This window comes from Pteropus alecto, unplaced genomic scaffold (genome assembly GCF_000325575.1).
Source record: "Pteropus alecto unplaced genomic scaffold, ASM32557v1 scaffold150, whole genome shotgun sequence".
NCBI lineage: Eukaryota > Metazoa > Chordata > Mammalia > Chiroptera > Pteropodidae > Pteropus > Pteropus alecto.
Window position 1 is genome coordinate 660,795 of NW_006429686.1, and position 11,999 is coordinate 672,793.

Genomic DNA, 11,999 nt, shown 5'->3' on the forward strand with positions numbered 1-11,999 from the left:
TGAAAATTGGAATAAACTGCCAACCTTATCCTACTTCTCCTCCAGGCAATAATTCATGTTTCTATAAAGTGTCGAGAAACTAAGAACTGCATCTATTCAACATCAATTGGCCTAAGATATTATGATATTTGAATAACTACTAGCAATGATCTGACCTTGGTTTGAAGATCTTCACATTAAGTTCGACTTCCTACCTGGAACCTAAGGACTTAAGAAAAATGGTCCAGATCTCCTCTCCTCTAAGAGCCCCTACAACATCCTTTCAATGAGAAGTTATTCTTCCTCTCTTTTTACTTCTTTAGGAGAGACTTGCTAAAGAAAGTAGGGAATTATGTTATCTGGACCTCAAAGGCAATTAACACAGAACTGTCGCATTAGAAGGCCACCCCCTTTGAGATGATAATTACAATCTAAAAGATTTCTGGAGTTTAATCGATGACAATAATTTCTATACAAAGTTAATATTCCAGGCAATAAAGGAGGCTGGTGAAAAAGAAATTTTTCAATAATGTGGCTATTTGAAGTTGCTCATGACCAAAGTTGCACCGTTCCAATTACTTATCTAGACATGCTGGTCCTTTTTTTCTCTCATATGAGTTAAGAATCTCCTGGTCCTCACTTGTCTCCTGTAATAAGTGTGCCATTTGTGTACTCCGTGCAAAACCCCTTTTCTACACTCCTGTGAGTTTGCTCATCACCCATTTTTTTTCTGTCATGATATAATAATTTAGAATAAAAATGAAACACAAGAGGGTGACCTAAGAAGTACAAGTCTGCAAAACATAGGAAGCTAGATTTTTTAAGAAGATGTAGCGGAGAACACTCAGAAACAATAGAAAAAATATACTACTTTATGCAGTCATGAATCTTAACCAAATATATGCATCGGTGCTTATATGAAAACCGTATCATGTATTTACAGAGAGAGAGAGAGAGAGAGAGAGAGAGAGAGAGAGAGATTGAGAGAGAGAGAGAGAGATTGAGAGAGAGAAATAAGAAGGAGGAAGAAGAGGAAGCTGTTGTTCAATCTAACATCATTTAAGCATATTTTTCACAGATAATCAAGCGATGATGAAGAATAATATGCATTTTTCTGGTGCCGTTTTAATTTTATATATGTGGCATATATAATTTTCTCCATATTTACTCACTCAACATAGGTACTTTGTAGTTTTCGAACGCTAAAAGAAAAGCAGCAGCAACCTGATTTCCATATCTATCCCAACTTTAATCAAAATCCCTACTGTGATATTCCAAGGAACATCAGAAATTCTTAAAAATTACATTACCACTATATCATCTCCTTGAAATTGCTCCCATTGGCCTCAAAACACAGTACTAAGATAGTCCAAATTTATAAAGCTTTGTGTGTGGACACTGCAGGCAGAGCATGCAGAAACACGGGAACCTATAAGTTCTGTGGGGAGAGGTGGAAACAAAGCAACTGCATCCCCCTACTTAACCTCCAGCACAAACTCCAGACATTTCTCTCACTTCTCATTCAACAATACAAGGGATATGTTTATCATTTGCATATTTGGATTTAGGTAATTTGGACAGCAAATATATTCTGCTTATGGGGCCATATATTAGATGGTTGTCAATCATTTATACCCAAGTTCACATTCCATTTTTACTTTCCTACCAGAAAGCAGTATCCTGAAGCGGGATGCTGACGGGTGATTTAAATGATGGAGAGGATTGGAAAACAAGAGGAAATGGAGCCTTCTGAGCTATTAAGGGTACTGGAGTGGCTGAAAGGAGCAACAAAAGCACCAAAAGTAAGCTGGATTGAATCCAAAGGGAAAAAACAGTTACTTTCCAACACTGTTGAGGATTGGCAAAATTTCAATGAACCACTGGAGGATTTTCTCCACTGTCACAGTCTGAAGTAGTAACACTGTGTGACTGTAAAATGTTCTAGAACCTAAATATTCCACTAATCAATATGTATTGGAATGCCTTTAGATTGTGGTTTGTCATGACTGTCAAGACCAAATACTATTGAGACTAAACTGAAACAATAATTAGCCTCAAATAAGATACATAAGAGAGAAAAACACAAACCCTTTTTATAGCCATATCTAGCCATTCTGACTAGAACATTTGGTAATCACTGAAAAGGCCATCATTTATAATTTGGCACATAGTTGGCACCTGTGTGGCCAGTGCAAGCTGACTGGTACAAATGGCAGATTTGTACAACATGTTTCCCTAACTTTTAACAAATATCACATATTTTTACTCACGAGGAGCCCCTTCTGCCATTTCAATAGCAGTGATTCCCATAGACCACACATCACTCTGCAAAGAAAAAGATGATTAAAGAAAAGTTACTTAAAAATCAGAAACTTATAGTAGTTAGAATCTCAAAACAATTTTTGGCTGGGGGGGATGTCAATGCCAGAGCCATTTTGTGGGTGTGCCATAATGAAGCTTCATTATAGACTGATGTTAGAGGAAGATGCTAGCTGAGCTTGTGACCAGCTATTACTGTACTATATGAGTTAATATGGGATGGGTTTAAGTGTAAAAAAAAAGTCATCTTGGATGTGTTGCTATAGTTGCTTTAACTGAAATAGCACAAGGAACTTACTGTCAGGAAGACATGTCCATCACTTAGACCTACTAACAGTGCTATCTTAGGTAAATGATTTAATAGTCTGTACCTCAATTTTACCCTATGCAAATAGAGATAATAATGGCTTCTGCCTCATAGTACTGGTATAAATATTAATGAAATAACATATATATTTTATGTATACATATTATATATAACTACTTTCAGCAGTTCTTTGAACACAATACATTAATGACAGAATTATTATATTCTATGAAATTATATTCAAGGAAACCTTAGGAAATTATTCTAATATTAATTGTACTTTGTTTTTTAGAATGTGGAAACAGCACAAGACTAGAGATACATTGTTTGGCTGAATGACTCCTAACTAGGTTAACTGAATTCTTAGAATTCCATTTTATAGATCACTTAGCTTCAAAGGGTTGCTATAATGGTCTAAGTTTATACTTTCCTTCAGTTATATGAGACTAAAAATTAAAAATAAATTATTAATATGGGTGAAAATCCTTGGAAGACTGAAAGAAATTTCATGCTACAAAGCATTATTTTTACAGCAAGCCAGTTAAAGAACTTATACTTCCATAGTCTCCTTAGCTACTAATAGCACTGGACTATATATTAAACTTTCAATAGATCTGCTTACAGATCAAGCAGAGGGCATTTAAGGGAAAAGGAAACGAGATGGAACTTGAATTAATCAGCTTCTAGTATCCAGTCCTAGGTTCCACACAACGAAACCACAGTGAATTGTTTGGATGCCTTATGATGTGGAGAGTGAGTGTGGTTTTCCAGTCTATAGCAAATGGAGAGTTTTCCTTCCATGTCAGCTTTTTGAAATGTGTACATAGATATATATCATCCAAATTGCAGTGTCAGTGGAAATTTTAATAAATAGCATGAATTGTTACTTAATTTGACCATCGCACTGATTTTCTGTGGTTTGGAGGTAAACCATGCCAAGGATTTTCTCCATTACCCTGAGCAATCAAGTTATTATTTATTTTCTTTTTGGAGCTAAGTTACTGTGGGGATTAATCACTGATTTTACATTTATTCATTTTAAGTTTGCAAAGTCCTTTGCCCCGAAAGTTAAATTTCCATATAAAGCCATGTATTATAATATTTTACCAAGAAGTTGCAAGCACCATGAACTAGACATTCTTCGTCAAATATGGATAACTCCCAATGGTCTACTTTGTCTAAATTCTTAGAAAATATTATTTTTATGCATATAATCAAACCATACATTGGAATAGTGGCCAGTATTTTTCATTAAAGTTATGTGAAAGGAGGAGCTGCTACTTTTTATTATTTTATCATTTAAAAATGAACACTAGTATAAAGTCCTTTTCAAATTTTAATTCCCACTACTTAAATCCTCACACTTACTCTGTAATCATAGGAGCGTCTTGGGTCCTCATCACAGTCGATCACCTCAGGTGCCATCCAATATGGTGTTCCAATGAAGCTGTTTCTCCTCCCATTAGTTCTGCTCACCTGGGCACTCACTCCAAAATCCACTGCAAAATTCAGCATAAGTCTAAATAATTAATAAGTAACAAAAGCTCAATAAGTTATTGCATAAACTTGGAAAGCCAATACAAAAGCCACAATGGATAACAGATTTTTATTCCAGTGCAACAAACTTTACCATAAAGTCTATTCCAAGAATACAGGGAAATAGAATTTTTCTGCTATTTATGTTGGAAAGAGACTCAGCAGTGCTATTATAAATCTACAGTAGGTTTGGCTGAATGTTTACCATGAATATTAAAGAACAAGTTCCATCAGTATACCCTGAACCTCTGAAGTGATAACATATGTAGTATTTGGACTTGCCACCAAGCTGGAGGAAGACCAGCACTAAAAGCAACATCTAAGAAATCTAAAACTCAGTGGTAGTTTATTAGGAAGCCTCACTCATGTCCTTAGAAATTCTATCACACTGATAAAGAAAAATGAGTTTTCTGTTAGAATTTAGTTTAAGTTCTTCTACAGATCTTCTGAATCAGATGCAAACATTTACCATGGTATTCATATCTCAGCTTAGACTATAAAAATTCAGTCTTTTATTCATCTGTGGGAAACATTATATGAAAAGATTTAGTATGTTATCCTCAGAAACAGACAGAAAAGGCTACTTTAGTAGACTGGGGTTATTTAGTCTAGAAAAAATAAGACAGGGATAAAAAGTGAAGTAGATTTTCTAATTTAGAATGGTTTCCAGGAATCAAGAGAGTGGAGAACAACATTGAAAAGTAGTTTGAAGAATTTAGGAGAAGAAAAGAAAAAAAAAAGTTAAGCGTTTAAGGCAGTCTTTCAGGAAGGATCTAAGAAGAACAACAAAAAATCCATAATATGTGAAAGTCAACATTGGGTGTTGCAAAAGCTCATTATCTACATTATTTCTGGAGTATGGGTTAAATCAGAACTCACCATTCTCACTATGCCTGAGGGCCAACTTTAAGGACCAAGAAGAACCAATGAAGGCCATAAGTTGATATATGACATTCAGGAAAGAAATTGAAAGGAGAAAAGACTAGAAGAAAGAGTGATTCAAAGAAGAGAAAGGAAAAAAAAAGAAAAGCTGAAATTAAAAGTAGATGTGAGACCTCAACAGTGGCATAATTTAACCTTTCTTTAATGACTTAGGGACTAGAATATGAGGAACATTGATCAATTATAATTGCAATACAATTAAGTTTCACTCTCTTTCCTTTCTGTCACTTCCTTTAGCTGTCATTAAGGTTGCCTTCTGCTTAAAAATATTCTGGAATCAGAGAAATCTAAAATCACATGTACAAGAGTTATGTGTAAAGAAGCCTGATCAAATTCTAATCCAATGTTAAAAGGTCTCTCCTACAGAATAAAGTAAATGAACTTTAGTCCATGGGCTTTGTAACAGGTTTTTCAGTGGCTTTTCACTTACAATTTCTCCTCTGTGTTGCAAATGGTAGGGCTGGTCAGCAATCTGGCCCAAATATATGGGAATTCTACCACATACAAACATAGTGTGTAGCCTTGTGACAGACTATCTAACCTGCACATTTGAATGTGAGATTCAATTCCCCCTCATGTATTTTAACACAGTGTATTAAAATTGTGTTTCTAGCTTTTTAGCTTTTAGATACAAGAGACATAATTTCTTGAAATTACTTTTCACTTATTTCAAGAACAATTACCTAATGTTTCTTCTACAAATATTCAGTGAAAAGCATTCTCAATGAAGGAACAAAATCTGACTGTGATTGTATTTGTTTAGCAGGAAAATGAGAACTGTCTTAAGGTCATGCTAGAGACATGGTAGGCAAGAATTAATATGATTAAAAAACAATACAGAATTTGATATCAGCGATTTATGTTCTATATCAATGGGGTTATCTGCTATATGGTATTAAAAAACAACCAACAATATTTATTTTAAACTTTAAAGGATGCAATATATTGTTCCCTATGTGCCTGTGAAGCAATGTGTATGGTTATTTTCAAATAAATTATGCCATTCTGAGCCCTGAAGTAGAAAGCTAGGGACTTTCTGGTCTTTCAATTTCTAATTCTGAATTTTATTTGGATATTAGTGGAGCATCATTTCTAATTGATACCAGTTCTTTAAATATTTGAGGGAAATTCTAAAGAAGGAATTCGTGTTTAAGTAATTTAAAAGTTCTTCAATATTCCTTAGAAAGTATGGCTCTGTGATGTAAAGAACTATCTTTTTGTTTGATTATCGTCTATGGCATGGAAATTTGCACATGGTAAATACTCAATTCAATTGATGAAATAAATATAATAGCTAAGTCTAATAGAGGATAAAGCAATGACCAAAATGTAAACCTCCCATTATAATTTAAAAGTCGTTTTAATTTACATGATTTCAGAGAAGCAGTTAAGTTCATCTTTGTCTTACTCTACCTCTTTCCCAAATATATATATATATATATATATATATTTTAGTTTTGACTGGTTTTGCAGTCAGGGAAGACACAGCTTAAATAAGTAAAGTAATTGTTAGTAACATGATAGGAAACAATTATCTTAAAGGATTTTTCTCCATTAAGATATTTGAGCTTCACTTAAAGTATTGCAAACATAAACTTACCTAGTTTTACTTCAGCATTATGAGTCAATAGCACATTCTGACCTTTGATGTCCCGGTGAATTACACGGTGTGCATGAAGATGAGCTAAGCCCTGCATAAAATATATTTGTTTTTTTTTTTTTTAAAAAGCCACGTCAGTATATATATTTTTCTATTTTTTTCTGGTACTGTTCTTAGTATTTTTGGAAAAACTTTTGGTAATAAAAATGGACAAGATTTGCATTTTTCAAACAAAATTCTTTCTTTAGGTTGGAATTACTACAACCAGTTCCCAGAAATACTGCTTTTGGCTATAAGGAAAGGAAAATAAATCAGGACACCAATGAAAGAAAAAGAACACCAAAAAGTAGTATTTGTGTATATGTTGGGCCATTTACCTTTCTTTCTAGCCTCCATATTTCCAATTAACCATAATAGTAAAGACCTGGTCATCTTAAATATCATAGCTCTGCTATTGTTTTGCTCTATTTCTCACTCAACCATTTATTGAGTCCAAAAATTTTTCTAGTCAAACGTGTAGGCTGAGAATTTCAGAGAATATGGCAATTCATTTTAAAGCATTTACAATTTGTACTGGCTTACCAAGCTGGCTCCTGTGTCCTGGATAATCTGTGACCTGGCTTCAGTGAGATCACTCCAGGTACTAATTGGGGATTAGTAATAGAAGTAACAGTAAAAACAGCTAATAATTACTGAGTTATTTTTTTTCCAAGCACTGTGCTAAGTACTCTACATGGAGTAAATTATTAAATACAGCAACCTGTTGAAGAAGGTGCTAATTTCACCCAGTATTACAGATGAGAAAGTTGAGATATGTAGAAATTAAGTAACTGACTCAAAGACACACAGCTAATACATGATGAACCAGAATTTAAACTCAGTCCAGAGTTTCCACTCTTAACTGTTTACACTATTACCACAAGTTAATCCAGTTAAGATGGGAAGAAGTACATTTTAACTTTGTATCACTGGTGCTTTTTACTTTTGTTAATATTCTTCTTGAGTGATCCCAAACACTGAAGCCATGAGGAAAAATATGAATTTGGCAAATCAAGAAGGTTGTCACTCTCATCCAATTTGGTGTTCAAAATAATGTTTTCAAAGTAGGGCATTATTAAAAGAGAATATTTGTCTGCAAAATGGTTGCAGATGGTTTGGGGTCATTCTATAAAACACTGTGTTCTGCCTCACCTTCATCCTAATCTCTAAAGACAGTGTTATGCCTTTTAAAAAAAACTCTAAAAATCATGATCACATAATACTCCAAGTGGTTATGTCCATGATCCACTGACCACAATAGTCTGAATTTGACAGAGCCATTAAAGGCTACAATTTAAAAGGACATCACATGAAAATCTGCTTTCTCTAAAACCTTTTGGTCTTTTTTTTTTTTTTTTTGTATCCTGATTCAGAGGTTATCTTTATAATTCTTAAACCATCCTGCATGAACAGTCAGAAGGTACATTGTATATATTACTTCCAGGTTTTTTTCAAGATCAGAAGAGAATATCACTATATGAAGACTCACCTGAAGGATTTCTCGGCAAATGTAAGCAATCCAATCTTCTTTCAAACTCTGATTTCTAGTCATTCTCACTACATCAGTGACTGAGCCTGCTGCACACAACTCCATCACCATCTGCAGGGAAGCCAGCAAAGTATCAAGAATTAGAAAGTAATATTCTGAAAATATCTGGGGAGTTTTAGTCCATATGGCTTGCATTTATATGTAATGTTTAGAGATTAAGACACTTCAAAGACTGGCTCAATTGTCTAGTAGAAGGCTCGAAAAGCTAGTGGAATTACAAAGAGTTGGGAAAAAATCCAAATATCTATGGAGGGAGGGAAGGCAGGTACCATACTAGGGATACTTAACCAGGAAGTGGGATTTGAGCTAAGCTTTAAAGGATAGGTAGTATTTGAAAATACTGAGAAGGAAGAACATTCAATTTATCGAAAACCAAATTACATGCCTTTAGAAAGAAGCTCCCGCAGGGTAAAAGCCTGAGTGATGATTGGAGAGGAACAGAAACTGTTTTGGTTGTGTTACACTGTTTCTCTTCTTTTTCATTAGAGTGTACTTGGGTGAAAGACATGTAACAATATCAGTTATCATCAAATATAAATTAAGGAGGTAACTTTCTGAAAAGAAAACCTTAGTATTCCAAAAGGATATAAGGTAGACTTCTTGAATATTCATGATTTTGAGTTTTTCCTTTTGCTTTCCTTCATCCTATGGCAATAATTAACTTGGCTATAGTTTTTAAAGACATGTTTTGTTCTAATGATAAAGCAATTTTTACATGGGCACTAATGAATGAACTTATACTTAAAGAAAAGTTTGCTAGGTTGATTATAATAGATTATTTTCCTTCATGTCAGTCAGTCCTCCAGTTAGTGAATATATGGAAGTAATTTTACTACTTAGGCAACTGATTCATTGGTAGCAGAAATCAATTTTCTGAGAAACTGAATTCATAAAGTAAAATCTAAATGTGATACTTTCAAATATATTAGCCTTAAAATAGACATTTCTTAGAAGTAAAATCATGTGGGGAAAAAATGGCTTACAGCAATGCAATTAGTAGTTTCCCCCTTTGAGCTGTAGTTTGCCAATATTGTGGAGAAATTAATCTAGAATTTGAAAATTAAAAAACGCAATAAAAATTTAAATCTAGTCTTAATGTTGAAGTGTAAATTCTTTTGAGATATTCTATATCCTGCTTCTCCACCTGCAAACTATCTCAGTTCAAGGAAAAGTTTCTCAATAAAGAGTTTGATTCCTCAACTCAATTTAGATTTCTTTGTAATTTACTCACATAGAAGCATGTTGTTTCCCTTCCGACCAATTATACATTCATTTGCATGATTATCTGATTGATATTGGCCTTTGCCAATAGACTGTAAGCTCTAGTGGGCCAAGGACACATCTATGCAACTTATCATTGTATCCCCAGCATCTAGTAGGAGGCCTGGCAAATAGATGGTTTCAAATGAATATATGTTGAATGACTGAATGACTGAATGAATTGAGTATAGTAGGTCCTTGAGAAATGTTTCATTCAACATCGTTTCATTAAAACATTGATGAAATGCATAAGAACGTAACTGTTGTTTATATCAATTAGCTTATAGTAAAATTGGTTTTGTTATATGAAATTCTGCTTAAAGTCTCAGCACCTATTGATGACACTATGTGAGGACCTCTGTACTAATAAATATATCCAATAAGGAGACTGCCATACTGTCAAGAGGAACAAAAACTTGTACGTAAAAGTATATTAAAAGACAAATGTCATATGCCAAAACAAACAGTAGCTATTAAATCTGCGCAGCAATATTTAATAAAATCTCAACTGGAATTGTCAGATAATAGAGAATTTAGTTAACTGGGCATTAGGAAAAATAGGATTAAATTAAAGATCTCTAAATTTGGTAGTTCTCAAAGTGTGGTACACAGACAAATAGTATCAACATCCAACAGTGAACTTGTTAAAAAGTATGATTTTATGGACCCATGGCCCAGACCAACTAAATCACTAATTGTGGGTAGGCCCCCACAATCTGTTTTGTCAGGCTTTCTAGGAGATTCTGCTGCACCCTGAGGTTTAAGAACCACTATTTCAATTAAACCCCTATTGAAAAACTTTATATAATCTCTCTACTATCCTGCTTCCGAAAGTCCATTATATAAAATATTAAAGAATCTTTCCTTGACATTCGAAGATCCTGAAAAGTCTGTCATTTATTTTGAAAAAAAAAAAACAAAAAAAACCCCAAAAAACCAAAAACGATTCTTGAATTGGACTTAAAAGAGAAATATAATAAGTGTACACTGACTACAGCTTATGTTTTTTTGTTAAATATATATTTATTTTTAACTATAATTGGCATACAGTATTATATTAGTTTCAGATGTACAGCATGGTGATTAGACACTTATACAACTTACAAAGTAATCACCGCAATAAATCTAGTACCCATCTGACACCATACATAGTTATTACAATATTATTGATTATGTCCCTATGCTATACTTTTTATACCCATGAGAATTTAGTAACTACTAATTTGTACTTATTAACCCTTTCGCCCACCCCCTCAACACTCTTCCCATCTGACAACCATTAAAATGTTCTCTGCATCTATGAATTTGTTGCTCTTTTGTTTGTTTACTTTGTTTAGATTCCACATGCAAGTGAAATCATATAGCATTTGACTTTCTCTGTGTGACTTACTCCAATCACCGCAATACCCTCTGCTTTGTTGCAGATGGCAAGATTTCATTCCTTTTATGGCTGAGTAATATTCTATTGTATATATGTACTACCAGTTCTTTATCTTTTCATCCACAGATGGACACCCAGGTTGCCTCTATTTCTTGGCTATTGTAAATAATACTGCAATGAACTTATGGATCCACATGTTCCCTTGAAGCAGAGTTTTGGATTTCTTCGGATAAATCCAGAAGGGAGATTACTGGGTCCTTTTTGTCTCTTGTTATAGCCTTTGTTTTAAAGTCTATTTTGTCTGGTATAAGTATTGCTATCCTAGCTTCCCCCTCGCCCCCCATTTTCGTGATATTTTTTCCATCCCTTTATTTTCAGTCTGTGTATGTCTGAATCTGAAGTGAGTCTCTTGTAGGCAGCACAGTTAAGGGGCTTGTTTTCTTATCCATTCAGCCACCCTATCTTTTGATTAGAACATTTAATCTATTTATATTTAAAGTAATTGTTGCTAGATATCTAAAGTTTGTCATTTTATTATTTGTGTTTTCTTTCTTCTTCTTAAAGAAGTGACACCAACATTTCTTTTTTTCAGAATTTTTAAATTAATTTTTATTTTTCACTTATAGTTGACATTAATATTATTTTATATTATTTTCAGGTGTACACTCCAGAACTGTTTAATCAATCAATTAATTAATTAATTAATTTAATGGTGACATTGGTTAACAAAATCTAATATTTCAGCTGTACACTGTAACCGTAAGGCATATATATATTTACATTGTGTGTTCACCTCCCATAGTTAGATTTCTTTCTGTCACCACATATTTGACCCCCTTTACCCCATCTACCTTTCCGTTCCCCAATCCCCTCACCCTATGGTAAACAGTAGTCTATTGCCTATGTTTTTTAATGCAATAAACTAATTACTTGGACAGTAAATAAAACATATTATAAACATAGTTTAAAATATTTGAAAGTATTTAAAAAACTAAATCCATAAATGGGAATAAGAATTACTCAAGGTCCTTTACTGCTAGATTTATAAATAGAATACAGTTTTATAAGCTGAATTAAATAGAAGGAA

General features: G+C 33.6%; 1 protein-coding gene across 1 annotated transcript in view; it reads right to left on the reverse strand.

Moving 5' to 3' along the window:
* The window catches only part of NRK (Nik related kinase), a 154,658-nt gene that overhangs the window by 45,946 nt on the left and 96,713 nt on the right, over positions 1 to 11,999 (reverse strand). Inside the window, exons 6-9 of the mRNA XM_006904025.1 lie at positions 8,212 to 8,322; positions 6,684 to 6,774; positions 3,974 to 4,104; positions 2,250 to 2,304 (exon numbers count right to left, since the gene is read on the reverse strand). Of these exons, the coding sequence (XP_006904087.1) occupies positions 2,250 to 2,304; positions 3,974 to 4,104; positions 6,684 to 6,774; positions 8,212 to 8,322 (388 nt within the window). The remainder of the gene's footprint in view (positions 1 to 2,249; positions 2,305 to 3,973; positions 4,105 to 6,683; positions 6,775 to 8,211; positions 8,323 to 11,999) is intronic.